This window comes from Furipterus horrens, unplaced genomic scaffold (genome assembly GCF_987537825.1).
Source record: "Furipterus horrens unplaced genomic scaffold, mFurHor1.1.pri manual_scaffold_8, whole genome shotgun sequence".
Taxonomy (NCBI): domain Eukaryota; kingdom Metazoa; phylum Chordata; class Mammalia; order Chiroptera; family Furipteridae; genus Furipterus; species Furipterus horrens.
The window spans coordinates 38,639,708-38,659,878 of record NW_028327178.1 but is presented as its reverse complement, the minus strand read 5'-3'; the positions used below and the strand labels follow the sequence as shown (position 1 = coordinate 38,659,878).

General features: G+C 46.3%; 1 protein-coding gene across 2 annotated transcripts in view; it reads left to right on the top strand.

Moving 5' to 3' along the window:
• The window catches only part of CABLES1 (Cdk5 and Abl enzyme substrate 1), a 105,661-nt gene extending 86,627 nt beyond the window's left edge, over window positions 1-19,034 (top strand). For both annotated transcript variants that reach the window (XM_090285734.1, XM_090285733.1), the window contains 3 exons: window positions 12,448-12,554; window positions 13,810-14,017; window positions 17,960-19,034. In XM_090285734.1, the coding sequence (XP_090141860.1) occupies window positions 12,448-12,554; window positions 13,810-14,017; window positions 17,960-18,100 (456 nt within the window). In that variant the 3' untranslated portion in view covers window positions 18,101-19,034. The remainder of the gene's footprint in view (window positions 1-12,447; window positions 12,555-13,809; window positions 14,018-17,959) is intronic.
• The last annotated feature ends 1,137 nt before the right edge of the window (window positions 19,035-20,171 follow it).

The following is a 20,171-nucleotide window of genomic DNA, read 5'->3' as shown; positions in this document are numbered from 1 at the left end:
GGAGGGAGAAAGAGAGAGACAAGTATTGATGTGTGAGATAAACATCAATCAGTTGCCTCTGTCACGCCCCCAGCCAGGGACCCGGCCTGCAACCCAGGCATGTGTCCTAACCCGGAATAGAACCAGCGACCCATCACTTCGCAGGCTGGCACTCAGTCCACTGAGCCACACCAGCCGGTGCTACTTCTTTTTTTTTTAAACAGAGCTTATTTATGTAAGCTAACACATAATAAGTGTTTAATAAATGACCAGAATCATCACCCTAATGTTAAGAAGGGAGCAACTAAAAGGTCATGAGTTGTGTAAGAAGAAGGATCCTTTATGTTCACTGCTTTATTTATCAAAGTTCGCTTTATTTATGAAGTAACTTGGGCAGGAAACTGTGGTCCAGGGAGCCTGAGTGAGGCTGTCACAGTTGACAGACAGGAAGTGGAGTGTGGAGGCCAGAACTCCTGGCTCAGAGCTTTTCTCACTCTGCCTCTGGATCCCACATCCCTCAGCATTCAGTGACAGAACAGCCAACCGCAGAAGGATGTGAAAATGATTCTTTGGGTCAGCAGTTTAACAAGTTTCTAGGTACACAGGAGAATAAGAGGCACACTATTTTCTGTTGACATTGAGGCTTGGTGGGGAGATTGTGCATAGATGTGTTATGTCTGGTGATAACCCTGACCCCTCCTTTTATAGGCCTGGTGTTGGGCTGGTGCCAGGTCTATTTTTTTTTTCTTTCTTTCTTTCTTTAAATTATTTCATTGTGAGCTTCTAGGTTCTGGGCTACAGTCTATGTGTGTGCACCTGTGCACATGGGTAGTTTTTCCTCCTTGGACAGTGTGCTAGATGACTTGCCAAGTCAGCATGTATGTCCTTTCCTCCTTGTTTTATGTTTCCAAGTAGGTCATTTTTCATTTCACCACGTTGAATCTACAGCCCGTGCTTTCTGTAATAGTCCATTTTTTTAGAGAATGAAATTAGTCATAAACTGTATTTGCCTGGTCAGCTCCATAAGACCTGTACCTCCTTCTCTTTCAGCCACAAATATTGGCACACTGATAAAATGTGAGAGGCCTACTTTTCAGCATTCTTGTCTGAGTTATTGATGTGATGTTATGGGTTACACAGAACCTCAAACCTGTGCCCAGGAGACTTCCTCACTAGAAACAGGCAAGGAGTACAGGACTTTCATGTGCATTTCACCTTGAACTTCCAGGAGTAAGAGTTTGGGGGGTTTGTGTGTTTTGCTTGCTTTATTTGTGTTTTGGGTAACAAGTATAGAATTTGTCCAGTCAACCAGTATTGACTGAGGCCCTACTATGTGCCAGGCCAGGTGCTTCCTTATGCAGTGGAGATTAAACCAACCCCAGTCCCCACTCTCCTCAACCTCATAGTGAGTGGTGAAGTCAGGCTATAAACAAATAGAGAAATCACTATAGTCATGAGGAGTGTGAGGAAAGTGGTAGGAGATGACAGGGAGGGTTGGGCATTGGAGGTGGGCCTCAGGAAGGCTCCTCTGAGGAAAGGACCCCGAACGTGACTGCTGAGAATGAGTAGCCATGCTGGACCTCTGAGCGAGAGCCCATGTGCGAGACCTGGAAGTGTGAAAGAGGTTGACTATGTGTGAAATCGATATTTTCACCCCCCTCCCCACAAAGGCAACTGCCCTTTCCCTCTGCGTGAACACAAACACACGTGCACACACATACATGCTTGGGAAAGTCAAGCCTGTAGAATGATGATCCTGACAAATTGTCCCCACTATCTCAACCCCAGGTGCAGGGAGCTGCACTTGTAATAGGCGCTGATGACCAAGGTGGACAGAAAGAATGACAGATTATTCAACCCAGACTGTTGAAGGCCCTCACTGAGGGTTGGTGATACCATCTTGGCTCTTAGGTGGTTTGGGGACTCTGCCCAGGCAGATCTAGCTTGGAGACTCCACTGGGGTGTGAACCCTCATTGTTGGCAGGGTGCAGAGCCTGTGCAGAGCCGGTGCAAAGCCTGTGCAGCCCACTGTCCAGGGCTCCCTGCTGAGACCTTTGCTTGGAGACTGGGGAAGGGAGTGGCTTTCTGGTTACAGTCTAACTGTGCAGCACAAGTCCTCGGAGGTCCCGCTGCTTATGTCTGTCTTCCTTAGGCCCCAGGGCAGCTCACGTTAGGCCAGCCAAGTGGAGGCCTTGAGCCTAAAAACCAGAGCTGTTGTCTGGTGTTTAGGGGTGTCCTAAACCTGTGGAATTGTAGAGTCTGAGTTGTTCCTGTGTCCTCTGCCACATTAACCAACCCTGTAAGTGATGGGCTAGTCCTTTCACCCCATCAAATCCTGCCTTTTTTTTTTTCTTTTCATATTATGGCGTAATTTATAATCAATCAGATACAGCCATTTTAAGTATACAGTTCCATGAATTTTGCAACCTCTTCTCTGAGCAAGATAATGAACATTTCTATCCCCTTAGCAAGTTCCCTCCTGCCTGTCCCCTTTGACTTTCGCCCCCTCCCCACAAAGGCAACTGCTGCTGTGGTTTTGCCACCATAGATTGGTTTTGCTTATTCTAGAACTTCATATAAGTGGAATCATGTATTGTGTACTTTTTTATTTATTTATTTAGTCCATCTTCTTCCACACAACTTACTGTCTAAGATTCACTTTGTAGCTTGTATCAGTAAGTTTTTTTTTTTTTTTTAATTGCTAAGTAGGATTTCTTTGTATGGCTGTACCACAGTTTATTTATCCATTGTGCTGTTAATGGACAGTTGGGTTGCTTCCAGTTTAGGGATATGATGAATATTGCTTCCACAAATATTCTTGTATAGGTCTTTTTGTGGACATATATATTTTTTTCCTCTAAGCCAAATAAATACCTAGGAGCAGGCTTTCTGAGTCATAGTGTAGGTGATATTAACCAGCCAGGATGTAGCTGGATGTATATTTTCATTGATGTTTGTTCTAAGGATATGATAAAAAGGCCCCAGTTGGGACATGCCTTAAGTGGGAGGGTTCCAGAGGTAAACATTCCCTTGGGACTCAGAAAGAAGCCTGTTATCTACACAGTTTTAAGTGGCACCCCTTTAAAATTGGCCTTGCAGTCCTGGTTCCCATTGTATTTTTTTGCCTTTGATCCATGCAGGTGACTCCCACTGTTAGCCACTGTGGAAGGTCAAAGGTGACATTTTGAACAACAACAAAAATTTCTGGGGCAGGTGTGGAAAACCAAATTGTCACACCCCTGTGGTCTTGGCCTCAGAGTTTTCTAGAAGGTGAGCGCAGAACGTGAAGGGATGCAGAGCCTCCTGGCTGCGTGCAGGTTCTTGTAGGGCTTTCACTAATGATGGCATTCTTCAGTGCAGCGAGGGAGGGTGGGAGGCTCGTGCCAGAACCGGATGCTGCCTGTTCTGTGTGCCACCCGGCTTGTGATTAAAGTTTCACCAGCAACTGGTTATTTGTCATTAGAACCTGGCAGCCGAGGTCGGTAGTGGTTTCTTCTCCCACTTTATGGGTGCAGAGAGCAATTAAGAGAGAAAGTGAGTGAAAGAGCTGACTGAGATAATGTCAACAAAACTTCTTTCTCAAGAAGAAATCCCTCTCGAATTGTTTTGACAGAAAGGAACTCGACTAACAACCTTTATGATATCTATAGGTATATAAATCTCAGAAGGACAATCTCTTGGACTGATCTCCATGATGAAGTGCCAGTTCTTTGATTGACTTAATATTACAATCTAAGTACTCATAGAAAAACCCTTCCTTCTACCCTACATCACCCCAGTGTTGTGGGAATATATCTTAGAACTTAACTTTTCGGTAGTGTGAGATGCTGGGCAGTGGGAAATAAAAGACAGTAAAAAGAAGACAGTTCAACCTTCCATATGGTGGATGATTGGACTCTGCCCCCCCCCCATACTTTGTTTTCATTGAAAGCTGTCTTAAAGAGGTGAGCATTCATTTACCTGACTGCAGGGGAGGTTGATTGAGCAGCTAAAACAGCTTGAGCCTCCACAGGGCCCTCAGATTTTGAGGTGCATGAAGCTTAGTCAATTCAGGAGACCTTCTTTAAGAAATGTCATACGATGTGACAAAAACACCATGGGGAGGCCGCTGCTGAGGCTTGAAAGGGCTCTGGCGCATCCCCAGCTCCAGGGAAAACCGCCAAGCACCTGCAGGGGAGCGGAGCTGCAGGGTCTCCGAGGCCCGCCAGCTTCTGGTGTGTTAAAAATAAAATGCCTCACTGCGTCAGGGTGGGGTTTTTTCTGTGTGTGTGTGTGTGTGTGTGTGTGTGTGTGTTATTTTTATTTTTTTGGGGGGGGAGACAGCTTAATTGGATATAATTCACATATCATACAATTCACCTCTTTAAAGTGTACCATTCCTCAGGTTTTCATATTTCCACTAAGGTGTGTAACCAGTGTCACCACAGTTGGCTTGAAGAGACAATTTCATCATCGCCACAAGAAACCTCGTATGCCCTTAGTCCCTCACTCCGTAAGCCCTAGTAACCACTAATCTACTTTATGTTGCTATAGACATGCCTGTTCTGGACACTTCATAAACATGGAATTATACACTACATGGTTCTCTTTGTGTCTGGCTTCACAGCATGCTGTTTATCTGTGTTGTAGCATGCATCAGTACTATGGTGGGTTTTAAAAATCTTTCCCTTGTTAAAATAATACAAAAGGAAATATTAGCTTTACATTTTACCAAGATGTTGCAGTGTCTACTCCTTTTCTATAATCACTTTTGTTTTTTTAACATGGGTGCTACATATACACAGTTCACTGACTCACGCTCTGAGCCCACCATTTAAGAAGCATACATTTAAAAGTGCATCCAGCCCTGGCAGAGTGGCTCAGTTGGTGGGATTGTCTTCATCGACACTGAGGAGTTGCAGGTTCAATTCTCTTCAGGGCATATGCCTGGGTTGTGGTTTGGTCCCTGGTCGGGGCGCAGGCTGGAGGCGGCCGATAGTTGTTTCTCACATCGATGTTTCTCTCTCCCTTCCTCTCTCTTTTAAAAAGTTGATAGGCTTCTCCTTGAATGAAATTTTTTTTTTTTTAATGTGCATCTAAATGCTGTCTACATGTGTGTGAACTCAAGCCACATTCACCCAGTGGCATCTCAGGTGGGTGGAGAGACTACTCCAGAAGTGTTTGTAGCACCGGGTAAATATGTGACAGATATCTGAAACTGTGAACGCGCTTTTGCATCACCTGTTAAATCCTCATGGTCATGTAAAAACCTGAAGCAGAGGCCGTTTTTCCTGTGTTTCTCTTCTCAACTTTATTGCAGTGAAAGAAACTGAAGAACTCCTCCCCTAAAGGAGAGGGCAGGGAGAGTAAATCTAGGATTCTGTATTTGGAATCCGATGGGTAGGAATAACAGCAAGTGCAGCCCCGCCTGCACAGGCTGACTGCTTGTTCCCATAGTTTCCTCGTGATTTACTGTTCTCTCAGGGAAAGGGATTAAATGCCTAGAACAGCCAAAATGCCCAGCTGTTTGTGGTTAGATAGATTTAGTTGAGGGTCGCAGCTCTGCTTAATTACCTCAGGGAGCACGTAACAGCTGTTTTCCCAGTGCCTGGCTGAGCCCGGAGCACCAAAGGAGCGATAGGAGCAGGTCAGGTCTGGTTGCTCGGTGGCTATTGGTGCTGGAAGGAGCTGCAGAGATCACTGTCTTAGCGCCCTCCTTCCTTCCACAGGTGAGGAAACGAAGGGTTAGGGAGGTTGCCTGCCTGACCCTAGGCTCCCTGCTGGCTCTTGGGACAGGAACCCAGACTCCCTTGCAATGTTCCTGCCCCCAGAGACACTCTGACCCAGAGGGGAACAGTAGCAGAGTCTACAGCAAGCTCACACCTGTTCAGAGCTGCTCATAAGAATTCCCAGGAAGAGATAGGGAAGGAAGGAGGAGAGACAAAGCAGGCCCCAAGGTAGAAGCACCTTTTATGTTATTTTTGTTCGTATCAGGTCAGCAACCTGTCAGCTCTGAGCCCCTCATGGCTCTCCACTGTTATTAGGGTCTGTGTACCTCCTCCACCCACACACACACCTGCTGCCTCAGTTCTCTCCTCACTGGCCCCAACCCCCTCCCACTGCAGCCCTGCCCCAACCTAGGAGGCCTTCCCTTTTCAGCATCGAGACTGTCACCATGGACCAGGATGTGCCCCAAGTTCAGTTCTGTGGAGGTCCTCTCCCTGTTCTCCAGATGAGTCAAACCTTTATTTGTTTTTCAAAGCAAAGGAAGTCTCAGTGTCTCCCCAACAGATGTGGTAGGCATTTGTGGTCTTACCATCTTTTCCTGTTATCTCAGAAGGGATTCGTGGTGTCAGCCCCGACGCCAGCCCTTCTTTTCCTAACTCTGCCTCCCGCGGGGCAGGCTGGTGGGGCTCCTTTCTGAATTGCATCTCTCTGGACATTCTGCGTTTTGGGGGTCTCCTCTCAGCCAGCCGTTCCCTCTTCCCCTTTATGCAGCTGTGCACACACAGCTCTCCTGCTGCCAGCAGCTGCGAGAAAACACATTTCAGCAACCTCTCACCACAAGCACTGTGTGGCTCCCTTCGTAAAAACACAAGCAGGGCTGGAGCTACCTATCTGTCTCACAGCCTGGCCCAGTGTTGGCTGCTGCTGGGGCCACAATAGGGCTTGTACCTGGCAGATCTCATGGCCTGGAATTAGGTGGCATTGAAAACAGTGGTCACTCAATCAGTCCCAGACCAGGAAGGAACTAGAGCCTGTTTATTAGTACTTTGATTCATAGTGACATATATGCACTGGTGAATTCTGGGCATTGCAAGTCTTTATAAACTGTATAATTAGACTGAGAGGGGATCTAGAAAAAAGCATTGGCTTCACTTTTAATTCATTCTCTCCCAAGCCAGAATTAAGCAGGGGCAGGGGGCCAGTGGTAATCCTACAACTGTCTCAGGAAGGTGGGGAAGTCCAGCTTCTCCAGGATGTCATAAAACCTTCAAGGCTGGTAGGATCATGCAGAGGAATTGTGGCTGCTATATTTCAGAAAGTATTTCTTAGAGAGAACTGGAACTGAGCAAGGCCTGTCATCCCCTCTGGAATCTGCCTGAAGCAGGCGTGGCCCTGGGCGAGTATGGCCCATATGGGGATGGTGTGTAGCAGGGGCCCCAGGTGCAAAGTGTATGCAAGACCCTGTTGGAGCCAGGGCCTGGGAGCAGGCTGTTGCCCTGGGGGCTGCCTGCTCAGTTGCCCTGATGGTGTCACTGTGCAGCTGACCTGTAGATCTGGTGCCCTCTAGTCATCAACATAAAGTGGATGATGGAGAAGACACATGAAGAAACTGAGGCACAGAGAGGTTAAGCAGTTTACCCTAGGCTGTCCAGCTATTTTATGGCAAAGCCAGGGCTTACACCTGGGGTCACGCTCCAAAGTCTGGGATGTTCCCCATTGAGCTGCAGCTCAGAGAAGCAGAGACAAAAACCAGACTGAAGAAAGCAAGCAAAGGGGTCAGGAAAGAAGACACATGAAAAGTGTGGCCTCAGACCAAGGCTAAGGCCAAGTCCCAAACCTGCTCCCAGGGGCAAAGCCGGGCTGGACAGAGTACAGCATGGCCACATAGCAGCACCATTATAAGCAAGCACCACTGCTGGGGGTTGAATTGTGTCCCGCCAAAAGATAGGTTGAGGTCCTAACCCCCAATACCTCAGAATGTAGCCTTATTTGAAAATAGGGTGTCTGAAGATATAAATTAGTTAAGATGAGCTCATTCTAAAGTGGGGTGGACCCAAATTCAATATGTCTGGGGTCCTTATAAGCAGGCACAGAGAGAACATGGCACATGAACATAGATGCACAAGGAAAGCACAAGGTGAAGGCAGAGGCAGAGATTAGAGTGATGCACCTGCAAGCCAAGAATGCCTGGGACTACCGGAACCTAGGAACAAGCAAGGAAGCCTTTTCTTTAGATTTCATGGAGTGTGGCTCTGCAGACACCTTGATCTCAGACTTCCAGCTTCTGGCACTGTGAGGCAATCAGTTTCTGTTGTTGAAACCACACTGCCCATGGTACTTTGTTACAGCAGCCACAGGACACTGATACAACCACTTCTGCATTCTCGCCAGCCTAAGGCACTCAAACTGACATCCAAAATTTACCTCCAACCTCTTATTACTATTTTGAGTCTTGGAGGCATTTTATCGCTCTAATAACCATCTACCTCACTCCCAAAATAGATGTGAACAAACAGAGGAGAAGGTATTTTGGCACACTTGCCTCAGGTATGGGCAGCAGCCAGCCTCCAGCAAGCAATCAGCATTCACAGTCTCTTTTCCTAGATGCCCTTGGATTTCCCAAAGCAGCCACCCTGGGAATGTTGGGCCCAGCTGGCTGCTGCTATCCTGTACCTTCCCTGATGGGGCCTCTTCCTCTCCCTCAGCCCAGGGCTACTCACCACATGGAGGTCATGAAATGGGGAGCCTTAACAGCAAGATGAAGGTTTGCAGAAACTCCCACCCCAAACTGTGTGGTAATTAGTTTAGAAAAGACTCAGAGTAGCAGGATGATAGCCAAGTAGATAAGAAAGAGGAGGATCAGGCCGCCAACAGGCCTTCTACTCAGTGCTGGGAGCCATCGCAGGGATGTGGCCCTGTGGCTGGGAAGTCCACACAGAATGCCACTTTTGTAGCTGTGGGTAGCTGAACTGGGATTCAGAAGAGCTCTGTCATCTAGAGGATGAACTTGAGGGCTTGGCCATCCTTGAAGCTGCCGTGGAGCATCAGCTCACTAGCCCTCTCTCTACCCCCCTGACTAGGGTCCAGTCTGGAAATAAATATACATGTCCACTCATCCCTCTGTCAGAAAAAATGGGTCCCAGCTTCATACCCTGAAGAGTCAGGACGAAGCTACTTGTAGAAATAAGTCTCCTGCAAGGCTGGGGCTGGGCTTGAGACCTCCTTGCCCCATCTCCAGGGCTGCAGACTCCTGGGTTGTTGGTGCTCACGAGGTCAATCAAAAAGCAAGAACTGGTCAGGAAGTGGCATGTGAGGGCCCCAGGGCAAGACGTCATACCCTAGTGAACTGATGACATTGGTGCCTTTAGGAGAATTAGAAGCTCTGTCTATACCCCATGTCTACCCAGTGTGGTTCAGTTATGATAGTGGTAAATGTCATCCATGAAAGAAAATACTGTGTGCATCAGTGACGGTTCAGCATGCACTGGAGTTAATTTAAGAAGAAAAGGGTTTATTACATATGAGTACTAACTAGCTCATAGATCACTAGAGAGGCTGAACAAACAGCCAGGAATGATCCTAACACCTTGCTGCAGAGGCAGGCCACCAGGGGTCTACACCAGCCCAAGGGGAGGCAGTGATGCCACCTCCAGGGCAGGAAGCTGCCCCAGCTGTGCTTTATACCTGCAAGGTGGACACCCAGGACTCCTACCACTCCTGCTCATAGCCACACAAACAGCAGAAGCACAGCCTCTGCTTCAGTTCTGCCTTCTCACGCCATTACCTTGGATAGGAAGAATTGGAGTTGTATTTGGAATCCTAGCTGCAAAGGAGTCAGGAGGTACAGAGGGCATCCTGGAAGGGGGTCGGGTATCCAGACCATGTATAATGAAGGGGAGTCACTGGAGGGCACCCTGACGCCCTGGGAGTTTAGGGAACATGATCCTGCAGAAGTGGATGGCTGTTAGCCATGCAAGGGGGATCTGACACATAAAAACTCACCTGGGCAACATCATGATGCAGATAGCAGGGCCCCACCTCAGACACTGACTCAGTGGGACTGGAGCTGAGCCCAGTTTGCTGCCGTCTTCCCCTGTGATGCTCTTGATAAAATTCTCCATTGTCCTTTAGGTACATTCTGTTCTGTTTGATCTTTGAGATAAACCCATGAAACAGCCCTGTCAGGTGTTCTTATGTTGTGCAGAGAAGAAAAAGCTGCAGCTCAGGAAAGTTAAGCGAGTATCTCAGAGGTGACCAATTTGCTGGAGTGGGAGCCTCTGATCACCACCCGGACCCTACTCTCTGCTGCTCACTTCAATCTGATTAAGAACAGAAAAGCTGAAGGCTGTGGGTGTGTGATCTGGGTGGCCTGGATCCTGGCACTGGCCCTGCTTCTGCCTGCTGAGCTCCCCCAGCAAGCCTCTTCGGCTCTCTGACCCTCTCTTTCCTCATCTGGAAGGTGAGGTGGCTGGAACACATTTGCCAAATTTTTTTGGTTGTGGGAGCCTTCTTTCAGGAAAAGTGTTGCATGTATCTATATATAAGACAGAACAAAGCAGAGCAGCTGTGATTACCTTGGGGAGGCACATTTGCCCCTTCACCCCAGATATCCTTGCTTGGGGCTCCCGGTGCTTTAACCCCCAACAAAGGCTGAAAACCCTTTGCTAGAGCCTTCTCACATCATTGCAAACCTTGTGACTTTCATCTGCACAGGAAGAGTAGGAGGAGGCTGTCTCCGGGAGTCCAGGGTGCCTGGATATGGGGAGGGATGGGAGGAAGGGGAAAGAGGTGCTGGGTATTTAGGAAACAGAATTGGCCGATTGACCCACGAGCTGACTTGAAATAACTGTTAGATGTGGTTCCCCATCCTGCTACCTGTTATCTGCATGAAAAATCTTACCTCCTGTTCAACCAAGGAGGATATTGACTTGAGATAAATTAGAGCAGTTTTGAAAAGTGGGAAGAGCAACAAGTTTGAAAAGTGGGAAGAGCAACAAGCCCACCTCGGAGGACGGCGGAGGCACCCGCTCTGCTGGACCTTGGCAGTAAGTGGCTCCGTGAAATCCCGTGTGCCCCCACCCCCGGCGGAGCAGCACTCATGCATGGGTGTGCATATATGTGTCCTCACACTGGTGCCACATGGCTGCATTGCTCCCTCCCTGCTCCTTGCCAGCTCCGCACAGCCTGGGCCAGCTCAGAGAGCTCCTTCCTGAGGGGGCCGGAAAGAGCCATGCTCTGCGGAAGAAGTGGAGGCATCGCACTCATCGTGCCCACTTCCACCCAGAATTTAAGGAAGCTCTGAACAACTTTGGTGGAATCATTTGAGTGAATATTGCTCTTAGCCTTCATTCACCAGAAAAGCAAAGAAGGGGCCATTGAGATCAGTGGGAATTTGGGCATGCAGACTATTTGTCTGTTCTTGGTCATTAACTGACGCCAGAGGCATCCCATGTGCTTCTTCTAAATTGTGTCACACCAAGGGTCTGCTGAATGCAGGTGTGCACGGAAAGCTCCCAACTTCTGTTCAAGCTCTTGAGGAAACCTTTGATGCACCTGCCAGAACAAGCCACCATGGGAATGGCGCTTCTCTCAGAATTGGTGGTTCCTCCTTTCTTTGTCTTTGCCTAATGAATATTATTGCCTACAGCAGTCAGAAGAGGCATCGCTTTCATCTCAGCCCTTTGAAAGGTGTACCCCCAAGCCAGGAACTGTGTTTCATTCAGAGTTAACAGAGTAAGGCAGAGAGGAGCAGGGAAGACCAGAGTACTCAGAAAGGGCTCAGAAAGGGACAGGGGATGAAGAGGAAACTGAAGGTTAAGGGACTATTAATAACAGCTAACATTATATACATATAATGAAATATTGTTCAGTCTCAAAAAGGGAGTTCTGGCATATGCTATAACATGGATGACCCTTGAGGATGTTATGCTAAGTGAAATAAGCCAATCACTAAGGGACAAACGCTATATGATTCCATTTATATGATGTACCCAGAACAGTCAGAATTATAGAGGCAGAAAGTAGAATGGTGGTTGCCAGGAGGAGCTGAGGGGAGGGAATAAGTTGTTCGATTGGTATAGAGTTTCAGTTTTGCAAGAGGACAGCAGTTCTGGGGATGGACGGCAGAGGCTTGCACAGTGTGAATGTACTTAATGACACTGAACTATACACTTAAAAATGATTAAAATGTAAGTTTTATGTTATGTATATTTTCCCACAATTAAAAAAATAAAAGCTAACATTTGTTGAGTACTTGCTGCATGCCAAGCTCTACACAGAGCACTTAACTTCTCATGTGGTTCTCAAAATAGCCATACGAAGGAGGCACTGTTACTGTTTTCATTTTGCAAATGTGGAACCTGAGTGTTAAATAAGTTTCCCACAACCAGATGATTAGTGATGGTCAAGTGTGGATTGCACCCAGATCTGTGTGAGTCAAATTGCAGTGTGAAGGACAGGCTGAAACATAGAGGCTGAAAGGGGGACTCCCCTCCCTACCAGGCACTGACCCCTGAAGGTCGAGAGGCCAGTGTTTGTAAATGTCACCTGGTCCTGCTAAGAGCAGGGATTTGGTTTCCTTCTACCCCTAGAGGCCATGGCCTTGTTCAGGCTCCAGTATTCAGCAGAACCCTTATTGTGGAGATCACCTGGGTTCCCCATTGCGTGGTGGTACTGGAAGTCATTGGTTGGCCATAAATTGCACATAATGATTGCCTGGGATCCTTATTGTAAGGAGTGACCCTGTTGCCCAATCTGTTACAGACCACAGTAATTGACTACGTGAAGCCCTCAGATCTCAAGAAGGACATGAATGAGACCTTCAAGGAGAAGTTTCCTCACATTAAGTTAACACTCAGCAAAATAAGGAGGTATGTGGGGATCGACATCCTACTTGAACTTGCCCTTCAGCCCCTCTCCCAGCACACATTAAATTCATGCTTTGTATGATGGTTCAAGTGAAATATAGGCACATTCAGCAAAAAGAGGCTCACAAGATGCTGGCTGTTTGGTGCCTCTATGTGAGAGCCAAGGGAAGCAGGGCAGAAGGCAGATCTCTTGATATGAGCTGACCAGGATCTGGGCGAGCTGCGTGCCTTCAGTGAAGGAATCATGTCATGCTATCTGTAGGTTGCCAGTTCGGTAAGATTTATGCTATGGAAAACTCAGAGAGAATAGCAAACATTGGGTTCCCTGCTTTTCTCAAATGTAGACAAAACAAGAGAAAATAATTGGTATCATAGGGTTTGAGATAACTTTACTCACAATCATCTGCCCAGAAGTGATAGCCAAGCCCTATCTGTAAGCATCTGCAAACCAGCCAAATCAAAATCTGGCCCACATTTCCCCTACAGCTGATGGATCCACTTTGTGGTGACTCATGTCTGCTAGCCAAGAAGTCCAGAGGACTGGCCTGGCTGGGCTGGAGAGAAACTGACTTGTGGTACCTGTATACCAGAACAGCACAAGTTGTGTGTAGGAGCGGGGGACCGGGGTGGGGAAGGGACTATGCTATATACACCAACATGATGTTGGAATAAGTGCTAACATTTATGAGCACGTGTATATTAATACTGATTTAACTGTCATGTTTGTTTTAAAAAGCCAAAGCAATATGAAAAAATGAAGTATTCACACTTTCTCCACTCGCTGGGCAGCTTTCCTAAGCACCCTTAGGTGCTCTTAGCCTAACCCTTCTCCTTACCATTCCTGATGTAGGTAATGAACATAACCAGTGTTCGGAAGAGCTGACACCAACTACCTAACTTATTTCTATATTCGTCTCTCCGGAATGACTGTACTTTTATAGTTGCCCTCTTTCATTATGAACAGCCCTCCAAGTTACCAGAGACCCTCAGACATCCACTATGGTTGAAAGTGGTCCTCTGTGTCCCGTGTCAACAGGGTCTATACAACGTCACCAACAAGAAGAGTCTGAAGCCCCAGCCACTTGAGTCTGTTCCTCACGCATTATGTAACTTTCTCACTGATAGGGATTCAGTCCCATTCCACATCACCTTTCCGGGAATGAGAAAGGAACTGCTTGCTAGACGAAGTAGTCTTTTTCTTCAGAGTCCCTGAAACTCCAGTTCTCATAAGACTTCCCTCCTTCCTGTCTTTCTCTAGTCTGAAGCGAGAGATGCGGAAGCTTGCTCAGGAGGACTGTGGCCTTGAGGAGCCCACAGTGGCCATGGCCTTTGTCTACTTTGAGAAGCTCGCCCTCAAGGGAAAGCTAAACAAACAGAACCGGAAACTTTGTGCTGGAGCATGTGTGCTGTTAGCTGCCAAAATTGGAAGTGATCTCAAAAAGCATGAAGTCAAACATCTAATTGATGTAAGTAGTCCATGTCCTGATGGCCGGGGTTGCCCACGCTCCAGTCCAGTGTTACTCTCACAGCTATGAAAACCACCGTGATGGCAAGGGGTGATGTGGACGGTGTGACCCGCAGAACATCCGTCAAATACTTTAGCTTAACAGACCTTTGCTTCCTGTGGCCTTGGTTGCCTTCTCTTTGGGAGAGGCTGTGGGTTTCTCCTTTCTTTTAAAGAAGAGCCCCATCAAAGTAAGGAAACACTAATCTCCATAGGTGAATATATGAATGCCTGTTTCAAAATACTGTACATTCATAGAAAATTTGAGGTACCGGAAAGCCAGCAGATTAGGACACAGTTGTCCTTGAAGAAATAGTTTGTTCCAGTTCCCAAGAGGAGGAGTGTCTTAGCTCACACAGCCATAGTAAATACCATTGACTGGGTGGCTTAAACAGCAGACATTTATTTCTCAGTCTGGGAGGCTGGAAGTCCAAGATCAAAGTGCAGCTATTAATACTTCTGTGTCCGGTGAGGACCCTCTTCCTGGCTTGCAGATGGCCACCTTCTCGCTGTGTCCCCATGTGGCAGAAAGAGGGGGGCCCATTTTGGTTTCTGCTTATGAGGGTAGTAGTCGCATCATGAGGACGCCATCCTCACAAGCTCCTCTAAATAGAATCACCTCCCAAAGGCCCCCCTTCCTAATATCATCACATATGAATTTGGGGGGCACACAAACATTCAGTCCATAACAAGGGGCCACATCAGGCCATGGGGGTCATATAAGGAAGCACCAGGGTTCTGGGGTCAGAGGGAGAGTGAGAACCTTGGGCAGGAGCCTTTATTGTGGTTTTTGCAGGAAGCAATTGGCAAGGCAGAATGATGGTGCTTAGGAGTGGCTAGCTGAGTAATTTCAGTGCTCTCTGGGGCACGGGGGCTGTTCTAGTTGTCTGGTACCTGGCCCTGGGTGCTCAGGGCAGGTGAGTAATGGCCCAGAGAGTGAGAGCCCCAAAAGTAGGTGGTTGGGGTGTGGGCTCTAGGTTGGTTAGTTTGTATTTGAAAAGTGTACTCACAGGGGAATTGTTCACTTACTCCAAGAATTAGCTAATCCTGGGAGGGGAGGGGATCAGTCCCTCCAGTGTCAGCAAGACCCCAAGATGTTCAAGTATCAGAATACAGAAAATAAAACACACGGTTACTACAGTGCCCCATGTGTCTAGCTGTGCAGCTGTCTTCAGTAGCAAAGGAGGAAAAGCAGAAAGGGAGCTGATGTGGTACTCCCTACATAAGAAAGAGTATTCTTTTTTCTTTTTAATATACCATTTTAACGATTGTTAAGTGTATGTCTCAGTGGTATTAACAATATCCATGTTGTTTTGTAGCTGTCACCACCGTGCATTGCCGGAACTCTTTGATCTTGCAGAACTGAATCTCTGTCCCCATTAGACACTAACTCCGCTAGCAGCCACCATTCCACTTTCTGTCTCGATAATTTTGACTGTTTTACATGCCTCACATAAGTAGAATCATACAGCATTTGCCTTTTTGTGTCTGTTTCCTTTCACTTAGCATAATGTCTTCAAGGTTCATCCATGTTGTGGCATTGTCAGAATTTCCTTCCCTTTTAAGGCTAAATAATACTTCACTATATGTATATGCCACATTTTGTTTATCCATTCATCCATCAATGGAAGAAAGAGATTCTTTAGGTCAGTACTTTACTGATTTTAAGAAATGGTACAGATCATCTAGCTTGTACAGTAAATACTTTTAGAAACATGGAGGTGACCTTTTGATACCAACTCTAAGCTGAGAATCAATAGTTTTACATAGATATTCGCTGAACTAATGAATCTTTAGAAGTAACAAATATTCATAAAAATTATGCAATATTATAAATGACCCATGGACATGGACAATGGGGTAACGGGGTGGGGATGGACTGTGGGAGAAGGGGTGGGCGGGAACAATGGGGGAAAATGGGACAACTGTAATTAAAAAAAAACAAATAAGTATTTAAAAAAAGAGAATAATATAGGAAAGGGTGAAGCCAAAGAACTTATATGCACAACCCATGGACATGAAATAAGGGGGGTGGGATTGCTGGAGGGAAGGGAGGTACTGGGTGGAGAGGAGCAAAGGGAAAAAAAACTGGGTCAACTGTAACAGCATAATCAATAAAATATACTTAAAAAAAATTCAAACACTAAAAATAAAATTATCTGATATGCACATTTAATCACAGTCAAGTAATTATACAACCCAGCAAAAGCTGGTAGTATTAATGTAGAATGAGGTCAGTCCAGAAAAAGTCCAGCCATTGTTAATATGAGAATGATTTGTGTGACATTCGTATAATGCCAAGGAGAGTAGACTGAATGCAAATGTGCGAACAATGGTGGCTTCGCTGTACTAGTCAGTGAGGGCAGTAGATGCCATTGAGTGAGTATGTGTACTGTGTGGCTATCACATTTAAAATGAGCGAGTAGAGCAATGAACCTGCATCAGATTTTGTATTAAGCTTTAATATTCCTCTGCGGAAGCTATTTGGATAATTTAGAAGGCCGCAGCTATGGGCAACTGGTGATTGACAGCTTCATCATGACAATGTGCCCACTCATGTATCACATCCTGTACCGAGTTTTTTGGCAAAACATCAAGTCACGCACATGAGTCAGTCCCCTTACAGCCCATATTTGGCGCCCTGCAACTTCTGGTTTTTCTCAAAACTAAAATCACCTTTGAAAGGGAAGAAATTTCAGACCATCAGTAAGATTCAGGAAAATGGGGGATTGCTGGGGGAGGGAGGTGCTGGGTGGAGGGGAACAAGGGGGAGAAAATTGGAACTGTGGTAACAATATAATCAATAAAAAACATTAAAAAAAAAAAAGATTCAGGAAAATATGACGGGGCAGTTGATGGCAATTGGGAGAACTGTGTGAGGTCCCAAGGTGCCTACTTTGAAGGAGACTGGGGTATCATTGTCTTATGTACAATGCTTGTATCTTGCATCTTCAATAAATGTCTCTTTTTCATATTACATGGCCAGATACTTTCTGGACAGGCCTCATATAACAATAATGGTTTGACAAGCTATTTGCAATTGCAATTAGCCTAATGCAAGATCCCATCCCAGTTATAATCTGAATGCAATTACCAAGTACTTTGTTAGTGAGGTTGTTCTTTCATTATTAAGCCAACAGCTGAGTTTAAGCCAATGCAGAATGTAGTGTAGCAAAAGTGAGGCCTTCCCTACCCACTCTCACCCTAATCATTCTCCTCCATTTCAACTACAGCAGCGCCTAGGGTGGCTCAGGAGGCAGTGCAGAGAGGAGGCCCTGTGCACAGAACCGAACACTGAGTGCTCGGCCCATGCAGACACGCACAAGTTCTGTGACACTCCACAAGTGAAGTGACCTCACCAGGGTCCTCGTGTACAAAACAAAAGACCAAACTATGTATAATAAGTTCACCCAATTCTGAACTTTCCCCGAGGTGGTTACTATTGTAGGTGATTTGCCAGGGGTTTAGTCTTACCTCGAAGCTTAAACAATAAAGTTGTAACAGTAAAGTTTAAGTCCCAGCTAAGATTGAATCTCAGCATTGTCATCTACTGTCCATGTCATCGTGGACAAATTACTTAACCTTGAGAGCCTGTTTTCTCATCTGTAAATGGAGATAAATGTAACGTCAACCATGTAAGATTATGGAAAAATTAAATGAAGTCATGGATGTGTGTGAGGCCCCTGCAGACTCTGAGTCCTAGGAAAGGTTCAATTCCTTCTCCACCTAAGGGAATGAGAGCAGGAAGCATATCTGATGTTTCCCTTTCTTCCTCCACAGTGTTGCCCACAAATGTTTCTCTGTAACCACTCTGGCTGATGGGTAGAGACCTTATATTTGGAGAAAGTCTAGGGTTTTTATTTTAAAGCTAAAATGCTATTGGTTTTCTTTCATTCTGTTACAGAAACTGGAAGAGAAGTTCCGGCTGAATAGACGAGAACTGATTGCCTTTGAATTCCCAGTGTTAGTGGCCTTGGAATTTGCCCTTCATCTGCCAGAGCACGAAGTCATGCCCCATTACAGACGCCTGGTCCAGAGCTCCTAGCACAGGCCCCCATGGAGGGCCAGGGACCGCTTCCTCTGAGCTTGGTGGAGCTGCACTCACTACTAAACATGCACAAATAGAACTCAACATACCAAACTCTTTTCCTCGAAGTATGTTTTTGTGTAGAAGCAGCACCAGAAACTTTTCAGGGAGTCTTCAGTCTGGCTAGCAGAGGTGAGCTGTGCGCTGTTTACTACTCAGCAAGGGAAGCAGAGACCTGTGCTGAAGACACAGAGGCCCTTCCGGCTCTCCACTAGCAAGAATTTTTAGCCATCCCACCCCAGTCTTCTCCCAAGCACACACAAACCTTGCAAGCGTGGTCCACAACCTTCTCTCCAGACCAACTCCGACTCAGAGCGTGAAGTTCCAGAGCAGAGAGGGGAACACAATTTGCGAAGTTGGGGGAAAGCTTTTAAAAATACCCTCACTGTGTCAAAGAGAGTGCCAACCTATTTTTGTATCAGCTGTTGAAGTGCACTTCCCCTGGGGGCGTGTGCCTGCGTGAGTGTGGTGTTGTGACTATCTGAGATACCACGGCAGCCCCGGACTCCAGAGCCAGCTCCACGCTCTCAGACCAGACCTCTGCCTGGGGTCCTGAGGCAGGTTGACCGCTGGCAATCATTTCTAGATAATCTCTGGACAATGATCGCTCTCTCTGTACCAGATTGTCTGACATCCTCTGTCCTTAGAATATGACATTGTTTCTGTTACTTCTACCACCCATGGGACAAGAACAAGTTCTTGGCATCTGATGGGTCTTGCAGAAAGGCATGGAGTGTGGCGCTCTGTACCTATCTGCCATCGTACCTTGTGCATATATTTAACTTTCGCACTTTTCCCACTGTGGAAACAGCTGGGGTTGCACTCCGTGGTGTGTATGTATTCCTGTGCTCTATGTTAGAGTGCATAATGAGCACATTTGTTGTGCTATATATATATAAAAGTGTTTTATAAAATTCCAGAATAAGGGTAAGACACATGATTAGTGTTCTGAGGCTTTTGACAGCTGCGACCAACTGTGTCTTGAGCTGAGGTTGTGTCCATTGAAGAGGCAGGGTTATTATTGCAAAATTTTAATTGTGACTTATACTGACTCACTGGGACCACCTATACGTCACCACCCCATCACTTTGTAGCCACAAGAGAAAAGTGCCCACTGGGGGACTTCACCTGACTAAAGAAAGCCTGTGGCCATGTAAAAAGAGAATTAAAGTATCTTTTTGTTTCTATATACATGTATGTGTATGTTTAGACACATATGTCTCACTTGTCACCCCTAGCCCTACATTAAGAATCAGCTGCCACCATTCCTATTTCAGATTTCACACACGCACTGGGAGCTTCTGACATCACTTTGAAGAAAGGATGATGAGGAGCTGAGCATATACAGTTTTAGTTAGTGGAGAAATTCAAGGAGTTGCTGGGGAGAGTGCAAACAGGATACTCGCCTCCTCCAGAGCCATCAGTTTAGCTGAGTTTAGTCCTAAATATTTTGCTAACGAATTTCCTTAGCTGGATTCAGTTTAAGGCAGTGATTTTAATGAATGTGATCTCTGGCTAGATCAACTAATATTTAAGGGGCATAAAGTTTATGAGGCAAATTTGGGAAGGAAGCACAAAGTGTTCGAAGCCTCTCCGTCACCTGAAATACAACATGCCCTTGACCTTCCTGTCCTGGTGTCTGTCACTTGCAGCTCTCTGATGAGCCTGCTCAGTTCCCTGGTGAGTGACTGCTGGGTAGAAAGCTTCTGAGCAGCAGGGCCACTGATATCTGTAAATTGCCCACAGGACTCCCTGCATTTGTCTACTGTGAGTCTCCTGCCAAGCTCAGCGACATCCGATGGATGACACAGGCCACTAGCCCAGGTGTGGGAGGACAGCCTATGTCCTTCCTAGGTCTTAAAATCAAGCTAATGTTCTTGAATATGGGGCTATTCGTTTGGTTTTATCTTTTACTTGGTAGACTTAAGTTGTTGGTACATTGTTTTAAAAAGACTCATCTTAAATTTTACTCTATTTTGGCCTGTGGATTTGTTGAGTGAGGAGTTTTATTGGTTTTAATTTAAGTTGG